The 17719-nt window shown below is 37.9% G+C and overlaps 4 protein-coding genes and 1 pseudogene across 4 annotated transcripts; 3 read left to right on the top strand and 2 right to left on the bottom strand.

Moving 5' to 3' along the window:
* Positions 1-930: 930 nt before the first annotated feature.
* Positions 931-1953, bottom strand: LOC117635748 (probable glucan endo-1,3-beta-glucosidase BG4). Its single transcript, XM_034370103.1, has one exon. The coding sequence runs from the start codon at positions 1951-1953 to the stop codon at positions 931-933; it is 1023 nt and encodes a 340-aa protein (XP_034225994.1).
* Positions 1954-3166: 1213 nt separating this feature from the next.
* LOC117635785 lies at positions 3167-4187 on the bottom strand (annotated as a pseudogene).
* A 2527-nt stretch (positions 4188-6714) lies between these two features.
* LOC117634156 (auxin-binding protein ABP19a) lies at positions 6715-7770 on the top strand. The gene has a single exon (XM_034368099.1). It carries the CDS (start codon positions 6730-6732, stop codon positions 7492-7494), a length of 765 nt encoding a protein of 254 aa, XP_034223990.1. The 5' UTR covers positions 6715-6729; the 3' UTR covers positions 7495-7770.
* Positions 7771-11639: 3869 nt separating this feature from the next.
* On the top strand, positions 11640-12689 carry LOC117634972 (auxin-binding protein ABP20). Its single transcript, XM_034369274.1, has one exon. The coding sequence runs from the start codon at positions 11758-11760 to the stop codon at positions 12385-12387; it is 630 nt and encodes a 209-aa protein (XP_034225165.1). The 5' UTR covers positions 11640-11757; the 3' UTR covers positions 12388-12689.
* Positions 12690-15164: 2475 nt separating this feature from the next.
* LOC117633936 (MOB kinase activator-like 1A) lies at positions 15165-17642 on the top strand. The gene is made up of 7 exons (XM_034367805.1): positions 15165-15487; positions 15918-15966; positions 16111-16219; positions 16427-16520; positions 16745-16878; positions 16988-17151; positions 17254-17642. The coding sequence occupies exons 1-7, from the start codon at positions 15462-15464 to the stop codon at positions 17326-17328; spliced, it is 651 nt and encodes a 216-aa protein (XP_034223696.1). The 5' UTR covers positions 15165-15461; the 3' UTR covers positions 17329-17642.
* Positions 17643-17719: the final 77 nt, after the last annotated feature.

Genomic DNA, 17719 nt, shown 5'->3' with positions numbered 1-17719 from the left:
CAAATTAACTAAGACAATCCAATGGAAAATTTTCTGTGGATGCATGTTATTCATTGTACCATTCCTTTTATATTTTTTTCTCCATAAGGAAATGTTGTGAACAAACAGAAGGTGCAAAAGTTTAGTTGTCCATTTTCCCTTATGAAGCTTTGGTTTTCTGCATGAACTCATGAATTCCCATGAAACCTGTCCTGTCTTGGACTCCTGGTCTTAAAATAAAGGATAAACAGGTTTCATGCTAGATAGGACTTTAAGAAAAGCTTAACAGGGTATGTTTGTTGCCGGGATGCTTTTAGTGTCGTATGGTCACCTTTTTATCTCAAACCTTGACTGGGTTTTGAGATTTAAGCTTAATGCACCCTTGACCAAGTACAACAGGAAGACTTTCTACACCCAAGAACCTGTTGTTGGGTACATACAATACAAACTACCCTTTTCAGAGCAAAGCAACTGGGAAAGGGGAACCACTCTCTTGGTTTTGAAACTTTTCTTGTTCTTTGTGGATATTGTATTACCCGGTTTAAAAAAATAAATTACTTGTTCAGAGATAAATAAAAAAGAAAAGAACAGAGATCATTTCAAAGCCATTCAAGTGAGCAGGATAATATAATTTGGTTACAGTGTGTATAAACCAACCCAAACCTTAAATAGTCAATGTTGTAATGTTCAAAAATACAAGATCAGATAACTCACAAGAAAAAAAAACACAGAGATGTAAGATGTTTGAATGCATAATTAACTCTTTATTGATATGTCATGAATGGGAAAATAATTTGAACTTGGGACCTAATACTATGTTGGGAAGAGAACTACCACTATACTAAGTTGATGGGAGGGAGTAGGGAGGGAATTCGAACTTTAGACCTAATACGATGTTGGGAAGAAAACTACCACTAGGCTAAGATAGCTGATGTGCTTGGTCTTGGATCTTTAATATATAGAATAAACAGGTTGCATGTTAGGATGAAAAAGTCCGAAATGCTGCTCCACACCTTCAGGTTTCTGATTCTCATTGAACATGGCAAAAATGTACCCCTCAATGTAAGCACCAGGTCTTTTCGGTGTCCCAGCGTTTGAGGTTATGTGTTTCAAGAAGTTCCTGTTATATGTCCCTGCAAGTTCTGGAGTGGTGAAATTTCCATTCCCATCGGAAGGCCAACCACTCTCAGACACCACCACATCGACATTTGCCCCGCCTACTTTTTCCATTGCTGCCAGAAAAGAATCAACTGCGGCATCAAACAGGTTATAATAGCTCAACTCCCCATCCTTAACCACTGGACTTGTTGCGGTAAATTGAGCGTAGTCTAAGCGAATATTGACAGGGTCTGATGCATAAGAAAAGTAGGGATACACATTGATCAGAAGGGGTGATCCTCGCTGTGCTAAAAATGCAACAATGCCACTCATGACACTGCTTGCCTCTAGTGCGAACTCGCCACTTGAAGGTGGAAATGAAACTCCTAAGGCAGACCCTGGCACAACTGTGGACACCTTAATACCAGCCAAGTTTCTGTCGTCGAGAATTTTCTGTAGAGACTGCATTACAGGCAAAACATAGATGCCTAGGGACCCTGGAATAACCTCATTGCCAACAGAAATGTAATTGAAGACAATGTCATTCAGGTAGGGCTCTACATTGGTTGCAAACCATAAGTTCACAGCATCTACACTTGCTGTCAATTGGGGCAAGTCTTCGTTTCGAATGCCTAGACTGACATCAATTTCCTTCCCTCTCAGTGCTTCGAGTGCGGCCGGATTAGGATCAAAGAGCCTCATCTTGCCGATACCGTTTGTTTTGTACAGATTAACCACTTCTGTGGCAGCAGGGAGGTCATCTCCTAACATTCCATAGCAAACACCTATGTCAACTGAAGCTTCCACAAGGCCTATATGGTTGTGGATGGTTGCTGCAAAGGACAGAATGAGTGCAACCCAAGGCACTGCTGCCATCACTTTCTGCTTACGGAGTGCCTGCTAATATTTACACCTGCGGTAGTATACATAAATAAATTAACGAGTGACCAAAAAAAAAAAAAAAAAAAAAAAGGCAAAAAGTTTGGAGCTAGCAGTATGTACCTTAAAAGAAGCTAGCAGTCGGTCCGAAAAGGCTGTGAATTTTCTGAGAATTATTCATCTCATAGAGGGGAGATTTTATATTTACAAGAGTTGGCCAATAATAGCAAGTAAATGCATTTACTTAAGCAATTTACTGCAGTAATTAAATCCTTAAAATTAAGTATTTTATGGCAGTAATTAAATCCCTAAACTTAAGCAATTTACAAGTGCAAAGCTATGAACAGCTAGCAGATACAATGAATCCAGACAAACTTGAGCAATTTACAGGTAGATATTACTTTGATAATGATAAAAATATTGATTCTGGAGTGCAAGAGTATCTTCTTCTGTGATTTCTTTAATAAATGAAAATATTGGTTCAGGCTTAAATTATACCTCTTATAATGAATTGATTTTCTTTAGTAAACGATTCTATAAAAAAAAAATCGGATTTCTAGTGTCAATAAGAAAATCACTAGCTCTAGGTGAACTTTAAATTTGATATGCGAAATGATATCGAGCATGATACTTGACTACCAAGTTAACGAAACTCGATGTTGTAATACTTCATGAAACCTTATGCTGCATTTATTTGAGGATCCTCCCATATCGGGGAATTGAATTACTAATTCATTGTCGATTAGTTTTGGGTTGGATGCTCATATTTTGATGCGATATCAAAGCATAATGTCCACGTGTTGAGCCCAACGTCCCACGCCCCACGTCCCACATCACCCAAAATGTTAGGCTTAAATAACACGACATGTGAGGAGGCAATCAAAGATACCCTCCTTTTCTTCCTACCCTTTCCTCTCATTTCTTTGATTCCTCAAATCCAACTTCATTTTACCAGAATCCAAATGCTCTGCTATTTTACGAGAGAGACTGAAACAAAAAACAAAAATAAAGAAAGAGAATGGAACAACATGAAATTATAATTAAAAGGCATCAAGAAGATCACAATTTCCCAACAATGGTGAAGCAATTTTGTATTGCTACCAACATAGATACTATTGGGAATTGATTATTTATCCCAAATTTCAAGATCACTCACGTCTTTATTACATTATAGATACATAAGTTGACTTGAAACTTGGTGTGTCTTGATTTAAAACACAGGATAAACAGGTTGCATGTTAGGATGAAAAAGTCCAAAATGCTGCTCCACACCTTCAGGTTTCTGATTCTCAGTGAACATGGCAAAAATGTACCCCTCAATGTAAGCACCAGGTCTTTTTGGTGTCCCTGCCTTTGAGGTTATGTGCTTCAAGAAATTCCTGTTATATGTCCTTGCAAGTTCTGGAGTGGTGAAATCTCCATTACCATCAGAAGGCCAACCACTCTCAGACACCACAACACCAACACCGCCCCCTCCTGCTTTCTCCATTGCTGCGAAAAAAAGCATCCACCGTGGCATCAAACAGGTTATAATAGCTCAGGGGCCCGTCCTGAACCACAGGACTAGTTGCAGTGAATTGAGCGTAGTTCAAGTGTATATTGGCAGGGTCAGATGAGTAGGCAAAGTAAGGATACACATTGATCATAAGGGGTGATCCTCGTGCCGATAAAAATGCAAGAATGGCACTCATAACATTGCTTGCCTCTGGTTTGAATGGGCCATTTGAAGGCGGATATGACGATGCTAATGCAGTCCCTGACAAAACAATGGTCACCTTAATACCATCTAAGTTTTTGTCATTTATGACGTTCTGTAGATACTTCATGACAGGCAAAATGTGCTCGACCAAGGAACCAGGAATGACCTCATTGCCAACAGCAATGTGATTGAAGACAATGTCATTTACATAGGGCTCTACATTCGCTGCAAACCATGTGTTCACAGCACCTTGACTTCCTGCCAAATTGGCTTTCTTCATTCAGGATGCCTAGAGTGACGTCGATATTGCTCCCTCTCAGTGCTTGGAGTGCTGCAGGATTTGGATTAAAGTCTGATTTTGCCAATGCCATATTTTTTTGTACAGATTAACCACTTCTGTAGCATCAGGGAGCTCATCTCCTAACATTCCATAGCAAACACCTATGTCAGTAGAAGCTTCCACAAGGCCTATATGGTTGTGAATGGTTGCTAAAATGGACAGAATGAATGCAATCCAATGCAGTACTTCCATCACTTTTGATCACTCAGTGCCTGGTGATTAGTATTGGATTAGTGTACATAAGTAAATAATTTCTGTCAAGAATGTCCAATGTTTCTAATTAGATTAATTTGATATTGATATGCAAAGGAGCATGATTAAAGTGTTAATGTAGAATCCAGAAAATAACAACCCTGTAAAATTTATTTTACTATTAAAACTATTGGGAATTTATCCCTTGGAATAATTTCAAATAGGGGAAAAAAACATAGTTACGGATTGGAGATTTCAAACCCAAGACCTCCAACCAAAACTCTAATACCATGTTAGAGAACCACTAGATCCAACAAAAAGTTGCCAAGAAATGGGATTAGCAATGTATATCAAGCTAACACAACCCCAAGTGGCCAGAGGGAATTAGGTAATTACCTGAAGGAGATGATAAAATGAGGTCTCTTTTCCTTAAACAACTTCAACCTTGGGTCAAATTTAGAGTCCATTCCATATATATACTGACAGAAGTACTCAATTAGTATGCCTGTTTTAAGACTGGATTTGCTGACTTTAATCCTTACCACTAATCCATGATGCTTGCCTGGTTTTAATGTTGTATTCTAATTGTTTAACTTTTCCTCAGATTTTCTTTTATGAGGAGACACAAGTCAGACACCGCTGAAGATGTACAACAATTGGATGGGGATTTTCCCCTTCAAATCAGTGTGCAACAGTTTGGAAAAAGATGGTACATTTGGAATGTTAACCCAGGAGGTGCAGTAATTAAGATCCCATGGACAGATTTCTGTGGATACTATCATTCCTGTTCTTCCTTTTCATTTTTATATTGCCAGATTTTGCCATTCTTCTTTCTATACATATTTAATTTAATTCGATATTGCCTAGTCACTTTACTGGACCTACTTTTTCTTCTTCTATGAGCTTTTTTTTCTTTTGACATTTTGACTTTACCCACATTGTCCAATAAATAACAAAAAGAGATTGATATTTAATTTATTTTCATATTACTTTTCACTTAACATAATTAAGGAAACCAGTATTGCAAACAAGATTTGCACAATGCTCAATCTTCTCATTCATCCTCAACCATTCAATCTATCCCTACTTTTTTTTTTTCTTTTTTTTTATAGAACAAACAGGAAATACCAAAAACTTATTTATCATTTTCCCCTTTGAAGCTTTATTTTCTAATGTAATGAAATTTCATGAACCTCATGCTTTATTGGAGGGACTGTCCCATCATTTTCTCTCATTCCTTCAAATCCTCAAATCTCATCCATTTAAGTTCATATTTAGCTTTTGGTGATTTGGTTCATGAGAAATGTGCAGAACTCCCTTTTCTGGTTTTTGATTTGAATTTAGCTTTTGGTGATTTGGTTTCTGGGTGTTGCTCATAACCTTTTTTCTATTTAAGCATGACATTCTGTGTTTAAATCTTGATCTTCAGATTCTTTACATGCAAAGAATTTTATATGTACTTTTTTTCTTTCACTCAGAATTGTATAATGTACTGTTGATATATAACTCATTCTATACTATTGTATCTATATTTTTTTGTATTTAGAATCAGTGGCACATATCATAGTGTTTTGGACAACTTCACAAACAAAATTCTGTACGGAGCTTTTGTATTTGTTGGCTGAAAGTGAAAGATGGAAGGCTACACCCTGCTGATGGTTATCCTAAAAGCTCATAACCTTATCTTGAAAGCTTCTATAAACACCACACACGCAAAATATAGGATTTTAGACCTAGGCAAAAGAAAAGATTCCTTCTCATTTTTACATTCTGCAACTGAGTAATGAAGTAACTGAACTCAAATTAACCACAGATTATGACCAAAAGAGAAAAGTTACCACCACATTTCGTTTGTCTCTAAGCCAAATCTGCGTAAAAAAAAATTGACAGTAAATGTTGGTAAATAGAATGTAGCATAACTTATAGGGGCATTGTTTTGAAAATCCACTGCTATAAAGCATATTAGTGAGAAACTTCAACTGAGGCATCGATATTACGTGCATGAAGCTCAAGGCACGATGTGTAATTTGTAATATAAGTTTCTACATTGACTCAACTCTAGAGGAATATTGCAGCTAAGACATACAAAGAGACAGAATTTGAGAAGACTTTACAGTTCTCAATAATGAAATCCAAGCACCCTGCAAGAAGGGGAACTTCTCATAGCCACACATTCCCATTTTCCTGCCTCCTTTTAGCTGTCAAAATGTCTTCTTATGCCCCCATAATATCTTTCTCCCATGTGCTCAAACCTCAAGGACCGCAATCTGTTGTGCCATTTTCAGACCCTCAAGGACTTTTAATCTTAAAACAAAACCTTGGATTCTCTTGTTAGATATGCAACATGATTAATTAGTGATAACTCTGAAACCGTAGGTCAGTAGTTTTCTTAATAAGATCTTGCTGTTACTGCATTTTCAAAAGCAAAAAGAGGCTTCTTGTTGTTATATGAAGAAAATATCATGTTCACATGCATCACAGCTTGAAATCTGTCGTTTGCCGCATCGCATACGCTTAACATCTTTCCACATGTGAGTCCTATATGGGCACATTCCTACCAACCAATTGCAATGGTTCAAGATATTCACTTTATCCTGCTATATATGTAAATCCCAATTTGCTTTACAGAAGCACACCTCAAAAAGGCTTAAACAAATACCTGCTACACTCAGCCAGGATGATTTTCCCTATCTTCTTCACATTTTTTCTCCTCCTCTCCTCTTCCCATGCCTCTGTGCAAGACTTCTGTGTTGCAGACTACAAAGCTCCTGATGGCCCTGCAGGCTACTCTTGCAAGAAGCCTGCAAAAGTTACCGTCAATGATTTTGTGTACTCAGGCCTAGGCATTGCTGGTAACACCACAAATATCATCAAAGCAGCAGTTACCCCTGCATTTGCTGCCCAATTTCCTGGTGTGAATGGCCTTGGCATTTCACTGGCTCGTTTAGACCTGGGTCCGGGTGGAGTTATCCCCTTTCACACTCACCCCGGAGCTTCAGAAGTCTTACTTGTTGTCCAAGGGATAATAATTGCCGGGTTTGTTGCCTCAGATAACACACCTTATCTGAGAACTCTTAAGAAGGGTGACATTATGGTTTTCCCTCAAGGACTATTGCACTTCCAAGTGAATGGAGGTGGCACTCCGGCCCTTGCATTTCCTAGCTTCAGCAGTCCAAGCCCTGGTCTGCAGATTCTGGACTTTGCACTCTTCAAAAATGACTTAGCTACCGAATTGATAGCGCAGACTACTTTCCTTGATGCTGCTCAGATAAAGAAGCTTAAGGGTGTTCTTGGTGGCACTAATTAAGGTCTATTGAGATACCGAAGAGGAAGAAGGTCACTAAAGATTGAATCTTTCTTTTATTTCATGTCCCTTTGTTTTCTTGTTGTGATTGGGAAGGCCTGTAAGTTTAGCATTGTTTTGCCCAGTGGCAGTTTCTGCATTACCAGTAAAATTGCACTCTAGTTCGTGCTTTTTGTATGCTTGTAGAAGTATCATTGTGTTGAAGGCAAATGCCCCATCTATTTGTATCTTAATTAAGATGACAATGCATCTCCAGGTCCAGATGCGTTGTAATATCTATATTATTAAGATAACCTGCTTTGTCAATCAAGAAATAAGAATGATATAATATACTCTAAAACCCCAAACTAATCAAATAAAAGATTTGAAACTAAGGAGCACACGCATTAGCAGCTGTGTCCACCCAGTTGCACCTGAGCTCAAATCTCCCTCCCCGTATTTTAGAGTAGTTTAAAATATCGTATTGTTAAGAAAAAAATTTGAAAAAATAAGGATAATATGGAAAGTTGGTAACTATATATACCAAAATAATGTTTGATGAACGGAGGAAATTGTTTAATACTAATGTTCAATACTACTCTCGACCCCATATAGAATTCAGAATTCACAGAGAAAAGAAGGCAACGGCTCCAAAATCATTCCTTGCACTCAAAGCCGTCACCAGAGATATAACGCAGATGACCGTAAACAGCCATACGATCCACATCTCTGACCCGACGGATAAGGGTTCGAGGGGAAACGTTGTAAACAATGCAGTCTTCCACGAATGTCCTCATCAACCTTAATCCTTCAAATGGGCCTATAGCTAAAATAATGCCTCCTTCCACTGACAGTTTACATGCAAATTAAAAATATTAAACAGAACAAGATGTGCAAGCAATGTAGCCATCAAAATCACAAAGCAACTGTAACACTTACCTCTGCAAGAACAACATTACAACCTGCCAGTTTTTTAAGTGCCTGCACCCCAATCATATTGCCAACAGTTAGAAAAACATCTAGCAAAAACAATTGAACAGCTGTGTATTATTTCCTTACTGCACACCGTTAAGTGGCGTACTTCTTAACTTCAGCACTGTAACATGGTGTTACAGCTTTTGCTTGAACCTTATAATTTTTATCAAATTTGGAATTAATGTGAGCATTAGGCAAGTAATATGAGCCTTTGGTCTAATCTATATTTTGTGCAGGAACAACATTCCGAACTGAAAACACTTCTTTTTGGTCCCGATGGTTCCTATATGGAGGTGCATAAAGTGATTTGAATTTTAAACCATGTTGTACATAAAGGTACATGTTAATTTAGTTCTTGTTCCAGCTGTTTCTCTAATTTTCAATTCACAATATATAACTGGAATGCAGGACCTTGAGAAAGTGGCTGGTGGTATTCATGTTGTTGACGATGTAAGTGATATTGCTCCTTTCTTCTTAGTACTTCTTCCAGCTGTTTTTTCTAACCTCCCCCAATATATAACGGGTATGCAGGACTTTGAGGAAGTGGCAGGTGGTATTCTTCTTGTTGATGTAAGTGATAGTGCTCCTTTCTTCTTATGATGTCTACTGTGAGAATGTGAAGGTAAAGAGTCCCACATTGGAAAGTTAGAAAATCTTGCAAGGGTTTATAAGGAGTTGAGCTACTCCCTCCATTGCCAATTGGTTTTGGGGTGGAACCTCAACTTCCTTCATCTACATTGTACATCTTTTACTGACTCCAGGTGAAGTGAGAGTTTTTTTTTCTTAAATTTAACGAGTGTAATTCATTAGGAAGACGTTGTCATGGCTACAGGATCACTGGAAGGCCTAAGGGTATAGAGGATGATTATTGAAGACTGCTTTGTGTATAAAGTTTCTGCTTGCTCCCTAATCACTAAGATTAAGGAGACGGGCATCCATGAGCCGGAGTCAGTGTTACAAAGGCAGGTGTAAGAGCAATGCATTTGGGACTCCTTAATTTTTCTCTGTCAACTTGGTTAAGGACAAAAAAATTACTTGTTAACATAACATAATTGAGATTGGATTGTCTATATCTTTATATGAATATGAGTTTTTCCATTATGTCATACCACATAATTGAGATTGAATTAATTGTCCATACATTATTCTACATTTGCTCATATAAATTTGTTTTTCTTTTTGGTTTTTGGTAATCATTGGCTCATATTCATGTAAAAGCAATGTGGTGTTGGTGCCATCTTCTAATGATAAGGTGAACTCTAGAAGAATCTCAGTAAAGATACACCACAAAGAGACAGAATTTGAAGAGACATTTTACCATCCTATATTGAAATCCAAGAACCCTACAAGAAGGGGAATTTTTGATATCCACAGAATTCCCATTCCTCTGGCATTTTTTAGCTGTCAAAATGGCTTCCCTTGAATATCTTTCCCCATTTTCTCAAGGGCCACAATCTGCTCACCATTTTTCGGCTTCTCCTGCTGGATTTCAAATCTTAAAACACAACCTTCAGTACTAGCAACACATGAAATAAGCCTATATATTTTGTTAATGTATTGATCAATTCAGGGAAATAGTTGCAGCATATGCTGAATATATACTTTATCTGTTTGATTGGTCATAGCTATAGAACACAGATGGAAAAAAGCTAACAAATTATCACTTTGTGGGCAAAAAAAATTTAAACTACTACATGGGATTGTACTCAAACGTCGAAAGATTCGGGAACTCATGCCTGCTTCATCACGGTTAGTGGTAACTCTGAAACCATAGGGCAAAAACAAAAGGGTTATTGATTGGAATGGTCCCTTAATTTTTGTTCCAGTTTCATTTTGGTCCATGAACTAAAATTTTCATTTCAATGGTCCTTCAACTCTCCATTTAGTATCAAATTGGTCCTACCGTCAAAGTCTGTCAATTTTATTATTAAATTGAGAGGTAAAACTGTCCATATAAATTAAAATATTAATAAAATATTTTTTTTTTGGGTTGGAAAAAAAGTGTAATTAAAAATTAAAGTAAAATATTGCAAAATTTGCTTGAACTTAACTTCAAGCGGCCTTTCAACCAATTTTTTTAAAAAACTCCAAACGTTCAGCACTTGCTCCTAACCCCACTGCTCATACACTCCTCACATTCCCATTCCTCCAAATTCATGGCTTGGTAGTGCGCATTCCGGTGCAGGTGAGGTGAAAGCTGCGCTTGCAGCCTTCGCAGCCAACCACGTGGTCGTGAACCTCGCGCTTGCCTCAGAAAGGACAATCGAAGCCGCGAGCCGAGTTGGAAAAACCAAAACAGAGAGACCAGTTTTGCTTGGATCTTACGGCTAGAGGAAATTGGCGTACGACGTCATAGGAATCAGAGAGGGGTTGGAGGCAGTGGCAGACCCCATGGCAGCCATCGAAATGGGCTTGAAGGTCCTTGTTTGCTGGTGGTGCAACTTGGAGTTTCCCATCAGTTGCTAAAAGGAAACCCAAGCTAGAGCAAGGGCTGGTTTTGCTTGAGGGCCAGCCCAGGCTTGTGGAGCCCACCAACAACCCTGGCAGCATTTGTCCGTTGGAAGCCCTTTTTGGGCCTAGGCCCCCCCTTGACTGGGGCCGCTGGAACTGCTTTAATGGACCAAAATCTTTGGAATTCAGCCTCTTTTTGAGGCCATCAAGTCATTGAGGATCTGTGTTGGGTGAGGAAAAGGGAGGGGTTGCGTTTTGTGGATGGTCGTTTTTATTAATTTTTAAGTCAATCTTAACCAAAAAAAAAAAAGAAAAAAAAAGGCCACGTGGCTAGTGAGTGGACTACAGTAGGCGGTGAGATTCAATTTTTTTAATTTTCTAAGTTTTATAATAGGTTCATTCAATTTTTAATTTTTTATTAATATTTTAATTCATATGGACAATTTTATCCCCTTAATTTAACGGTAATATGAACAGTTTTTAACATTTTGATACCAAATAAAGAGTTGAAGGACTATTGAAATGAAAATTTTAATTAGTGGACCAAAATGATATTGGGGCAAAAATTGAGGGAGCATTCGATCAATAACCCAAAACAAAAAGAAGCTTCTTGTTGTTATCTGAGAAAAATATCATACTCACATGCTTCACAGCTTGAAACCTGTCCTTTCCCCCATCGTATACGTTTAGCATTGCCATACATGTGAATACATGGGTAGCATATTCTCAGCAACCAATTGCAATAGCTCAAGATATTTGCATTATCCCACTATATATGATCCCAATTTTCTTATCAAGACTTGCACACCTTAAAAGAAAAGAAAGCTTACAGCCACCACACACCTATTGCGCCAGGCAACGATGATTTTCCCTATCTTGTTCACATTTTTTCTCCTCCTCTCCTCCTCCAATGCGGCTGTGCAAGACTTCTGTGTTGCAGACTTAGCAGCTCCTGAAGGCCCTGCAGGCTTCTCTTGCAAAAAGCCTGCAAGTGTTAAAGTAAATGATTTTGTGTTCTCGGGCCTAGGCATTGCTGGTAACACCAGTAACATCATCAAAGCTGCAGTCACCCCTGCATTTGCTGCTCAGTTTCCTGGTGTGAATGGCCTCGGCATTTCCATCGCCCGTCTAGACTTGGCGGTTGGCGGAGTTGTCCCATTTCACACACACCCTGGAGCTTCAGAAGTCCTATTTGTCGCCCAAGGGACAATCTGCGCCGGGTTTGTTGCCTCAGATAACACACCTTATCTGCAAACTCTTGAGAAGGGTGACATTATGGTTTTCCCTCAGGGGCTGTTGCACTTCCAAGTCAATGGAGGTGAGGCTCCAGCCCTTGCATTTGCTGGCTTCGGGAGTGCAAGCCCGGGTCTCCAAATTCTGGACTTTGCTTTGTTCAAAAACGATTTGGCTACCGAATTAATAGCTCAGACTACTTTCCTTGATGCTGCTCAGATAAAGAAACTGAAGGGTGTTCTTGGTGGTACTAATTAATTAAGGTCTCTCTCTTGAGATGCCAAAAAGCAATGTCACTAGAAGATTGTCTCTTTCTTTTTCGTTCCATGTCATGTCCATGTCCATTTTGGTTTTCTTTCTGTGTTTGATAAGGCCTGTAACTGCAGGATTAATTAGAGTTCAGGTCAGTGGCGGTTTAATTGTATGATTATTGAAGTTTTAATGTGTGTGTGCTTAATGTTGAAGGATTTTAGTAGACTATATTATGCCCCCATAATATCTTCTCCCATGTGCTCAAGCCTCACATTTTTCAGACTCTCAAAGATTGTCTCTTTCTTTTTTGTTCCATGTCCATGTCCATTTTTATTTCCTTTCTGTGATTCAGAAGGCTTGTAACTGCAGGATTAACTAGAGTTCAGGCCAGTTGTAGAAGTTTTTATCATTTGAACCCTTTTCTTATTTGCATCTTAAGATGAATACTATAATAAATGCATATCTTGTAATAGTTTGGAGTATGGAAACAATTCTAATCACACACATGCACATCGTATACTCAATAACCCTATCTGTTTATACCATATCTGACCAAGCAACTAAAAGAAAATCTAAGCAAGGCAAAGAGTCCCACATTGGAATATTACAAGATGTGTAGACTCCCCCTCATCTATAAAAGGAGACCACTCTCCACTAAGGAAAGGGGGATTGGGTTGCACTTGATCTTTAGTCAAGGGCTTCTCCCTTCTTACCTTTATATTTGGGTCCAACCCCATGTACAAATGTAAATACACCTTGTTATAATAATGAGAAGATACTTCTCCGTGGACGTAGCCCATTCATTAAGGGTGAACCACGTATATCTTGTCTTCTGTATATTTATCGCTTGCCTAAATCTCCACACACATGCTGAAGGTCCTCACCTTCACCTATCATCCATCATACATTATCACTAAGTTGGGCTCAAAGTGCTGAACCATTTTTGAGCGTCAACACTATCAATTAATTTGTGTGGTCCAGATTTCTTTATGGGTGTTGCCAACCAAGAATTGTTCTTGTTCACCAACTTCCATAATCAGAAAAATCTCATTTATTTGTCAAATTTGACATATGATTGGCAAAGTTAACACCTTACAATCGTACGAGATTTTTCAAGTTTTTTCCTTACAATTCCTTCAGAAGACTTCAATGAGTAGCTTAATTATCAATCCGGGCTTAAGTTGTGCTAATTAACCTAAATGCAAGCCAAAACCAGTTATCCAATCACATTTTCCATCTCCTCTACAACAAAATGCACTACGGTTATCAAGAAGCATCATTTTTTTAGAGAAAAACTTTTCAATCACTTTTTCTGAGTCACTTTCCATAAGAACAACATCAAGTTCATAACTTTAATTTAATTTCATCAAACACCCATCTCCCTTGCATTGTCAAGTTTCCGGAAAGCCATTCAGTAAAACCTAATTTTTGAAAACAACAATGCATCAACACATCCATATCAGAAAAACAAAAATCCAAATCTTTAAGCACCAACCAAACCAAGTACTGCACCGCTGGAAAAAGTAAAAAACCAAGTACTGCACCAGCAAAAGGGTCGGGGACACGTGGCAGGAGAAAGGTGAAAGGTGATGTTGACGGGTGAGCAGAAGAAGGCCCATAGTGGTAGATGGGTTTGGCGGATGGTGTGTGTGTGCTTCTTTGGACTTTTTCATTGTTCAAAACTTGTATTGAGCTTGGCAGTTTGAAAATCCGTTTATTATAACGGTAAAGTGAGCTCCGAGATGGCGGGAAGTGTCAACAACACCATTTTTTTCTGTTCAAAATTATAGGGCTTTTATGATCACTCATTTATTAAAATCAGAACACGAACCCTCTCTCGTTCTTTTAATTTTTCAAAATAAAATATAAGTAAAAACTCGGAAATAAAAATTAAATTTTTAGCACATGTAAATGTTAACAACAATTTAACATTTGGATGGTAGACGTGTCCCGTATCACTAATTCATTCCCAAATTTAAGGAAATTATTCCGCAATTTTTTAATCAGCTAATTTGATATAAAATTGAAGTGTCCCATTTCAATAAGACCCCAAGGAGTTGGTGCATGATAAGTTATCGAATTCTAGGCTTCAAGCTCAAGCTATAACTTAATTTGTATTTAAAACCAAGTTTATGCATAAATAATTGATTTATAGGGCATGGTCCAGCTCCAACACAACTTGATTGGACAAATTAAAATCGATATGTATCTTGATATTATGCCAGTACAAATACAGCTAAGATGCATATATATCTTATTATCAATTTTTGGCCCCACCCCTCCCTCACATTTAAAATTCTCTCACGACCTAATCGCCTTACTTAGATGCTGAATCTGGTTCTCTACTATCTCCATCTCTCTCTATCCTTGATTCACAAACTTCACTTTGCCACTCTACTTTTCTTTTTCTAATGAATCTTATCTTAGTACCAATCACCAAGGATGATCCTCTTTAATTATGCTAAATTCCCAATCATTAGAATTAAAGTGATTATGATTTAGATACCGCCAACCATTTTATGCTCAATTTACGCACTAACGACCATTAGTTGTTGATATATGGTATGTGAGACCTATTTTAGAATTAACTTACATCAACAGTTGACAGGACGGAACATAACAAGCTTGCTCGTAACCATTATTAAGTGCCACCTCATTAGGGTCATAATTTTTTTTTCCTCTTTTGGCCAGTTGAAGGAGTCTTAATTTGACCATGAACAATATACATGCATAATATATGTATTTACATACCTATAAAGAAAGAGAGTAATGAGAAAGAAATAAGGAGAATGAGCCAGGTTAGCAGGTTGGCAATCAAATGGAAAAGAAAGGAAGACAAGGCTCTCTCTCTCTCTCTTTCTCTCAGTCTAAGCTGTAAATGACAGACTGGCATGAGCGAGGTCAAGCAGAAAGAGGTGGGGAGAGAGAGACTAACTCTCTTTCTCTCTCTAATATATATATAGATAAATGTTCATATATAGTCTGGCTCTGTATATATATTCCTTCTTTCGTCTCGAATTGGCCCTGTATTATCGCCTTGGATTCTGCAGAGAGAGAGGGGTGAGACAGACAGAAACACGATGAGTCTCTTTGGCCTGGGAAGCAGGTTTGTTTTGCTTAGGATCTCAATTTTAAATCCCATATGTTGAAAATTAATTCTTTCTTTTTTTCCTTTTCATTCAGTCGATCATAATATGTTTTCAGGATCATGAATTCTATAGAATTCAACCGTTTTTTTTGCCTTTTTTTTCATTCTTGGTTGCATCATTAAATCAGAGAGCTTTTCCCACCATAGCTCTGTTATATTTGGCCTTGCTAGAGGTGTCTGCTACATGGGCATCAATTAAAATTGCAAATTAGATATGTGGTTTTGTTTACTTATTATTTACAAATTATGTGGGATCAGACAAAAGGGTTATTTGTTCTTGTTGTTTCTTGCCTTTAAGACATATCAAAATTCTTACTTTGTTCTTTGTTTGAATTTGGAAGACGTTACCTTTTTTTTTTTCCCCTGAATTCCATCATTGATTGTGCAGAAACCAAAAGACATTTCGGCCTAAAAAGAGTGCTCCATCAGGAAGCAAGGTTGGTGTTATAACTTATATATATATACCTCAATTCAATTCCTTATGGTTACTTAGTCCTGTGATTTGTATCTTTTTACTTTGTCAAAGGTTTATTTTTCTTTTATCTGATGGAAGCAATATATATTATGTTGTTGGAATGCAGGGTGCCCAGCTTCAAAAACACATTGATGCAACTTTGGGCAGTGGGAACCTGAGGGAGGCTGTTCGTCTGCCTCCCGGAGAAGATATAAATGAGTGGCTGGCAGTAAACAGTAAGAACTTTGAATCACTTTAATTCTGAAATTCAAGATCATCATAATTATGATATTTCATTCAGCATATGGCACCATGATTCATAACTTCTTCTTTTGTTGCGTTTCATATTGTCTCTGCATGTTTATTTATCTATCTGCTATTCACTGGGGAAATTGTTTTTGCTATATGTTTAACTTGTTTCAATTTTGTATTTTTTTACACAGCTGTTGATTTTTTCAACCAAGTGAACATTCTGTACGGTACTCTCACTGAGTTCTGCACACCGGTCAATTGTCCGACAATGTCTGCAGGATCAAAGTATGGTTCTTGATCATCCAATCAAATCACTCTAGTTGTTGTGATTGTTGAATTTATTCATTTTGATGATTTATCTTGATTATCAAGCTTCCTCCATTATCATGTATTGACTTCATACTTGAAAGAGAAAAGTTTTGCACCCTAAAGTGAATTCGTTTACAAACTTGTTAGCTACGATCGTGTGCTTGTGATCTAAGTGCTCAGTTTGGTTGAACACTCCGCAGGTACGAGTACAGATGGGCTGATGGAGTTAACATTAAGAAACCAATAGAGGTCTCTGCCCCAAAATATGTAGAGTATTTAATGGACTGGATTGAAAATCAGCTTGATGAGGAATCAATCTTTCCTCAAAGATTGGGTAAGCAGAAAAATTCTTAATGAAGCTCAAGGCATAAAGTACCTAGTTTCTATTTATAACCATTGCACACTACAAACACCATAAACTAATTTGCTGTTATGTGTTACAGGGGCACCCTTCCCAGCTAACTTCCAAGATGTTGTCAAGACCATTTTTAAGCGATTGTTCCGTGTCTATGCCCATATCTATCACTCTCATTTTCAGAAAATTGTGAGCTTGAAGGAAGAAGCTCATCTCAATACTTGCTTCAAGCATTTTGTTCTCTTCACATGGGTAAGTTTCATTTTAATTTGGGTTGTGTTGCTCGTTGTTGTGTTGCTCGTTGGTCCATATAGACCGGTTTTATATGAGCCAAGATACACTGTTGTGATGCAGGAATTCCGCTTGATTGACAAAGGGGAGCTTGCACCTCTTCAGGACCTTGTTGAGTCCATTCTACAGCCCAAGTGATTGTTGAAATTTTGTCTTTTTTGGGTACTATTATGGATATGGGTACACATTTTTGCCAGCTTCTGCTTGCCCATGTAATTTTTGTGCAATGAGATGCCTTCTTTTAAGCACCCTCTTCTCTTTCTCCTCTATCCCTCTCGTCCTTGTGAAGAGCCATTCTTAGTTCTCGTGAATTTGAAGGGAACTGTTTCTGGTTGTAATTTTTTAATTTCAGGCAATTGTTACCCTTGTCAAATTCTGTTTGTGTAAAGCTGCCAAAATGGCCAGTCATACACCGATTTGGATGATTGGATATAATTGGTAATTTCATTCAAGGTTACTTTTAAAACCAAATAGTACTCTCTCAACCTCCCAGAGCAGCTGAACAAATTAGTACTGAGAAATTTATCAT

Source organism: Prunus dulcis, chromosome 7 (assembly GCF_902201215.1).
Source record: "Prunus dulcis chromosome 7, ALMONDv2, whole genome shotgun sequence".
NCBI classification, from domain to species: domain Eukaryota; kingdom Viridiplantae; phylum Streptophyta; class Magnoliopsida; order Rosales; family Rosaceae; genus Prunus; species Prunus dulcis.
The sequence above is the reverse complement of the archived record's forward strand: the minus strand, read 5'-3'. Positions and strand labels throughout refer to the sequence as shown.

What these genes read in the sequence shown, in the direction of transcription:
- LOC117635748 (XM_034370103.1), bottom strand. Translation starts at nt 1,953, where the DNA reads ATGGCAGCAGTGCCTTGGGTTGCACTCATTCTGTCCTTTGCAGCAACC.
- LOC117634156 (XM_034368099.1), top strand. Translation starts at nt 6,730, where the DNA reads ATGGGCACATTCCTACCAACCAATTGCAATGGTTCAAGATATTCACTT.
- LOC117634972 (XM_034369274.1), top strand. Translation starts at nt 11,758, where the DNA reads ATGATTTTCCCTATCTTGTTCACATTTTTTCTCCTCCTCTCCTCCTCC.
- LOC117633936 (XM_034367805.1), top strand. Translation starts at nt 15,462, where the DNA reads ATGAGTCTCTTTGGCCTGGGAAGCAG. An exon ending in GTGCTCCATCAGGAAGCAAG is followed by an intron (nt 15,967 to 16,110) that starts GTTGGTGTTATA and finishes GTTGGAATGCAG; the next exon opens with GGTGCCCAGCTTCAAAAACA. An exon ending in ATTTTGTTCTCTTCACATGG is followed by an intron (nt 17,152 to 17,253) that starts GTAAGTTTCATT and finishes GTTGTGATGCAG; the next exon opens with GAATTCCGCTTGATTGACAA.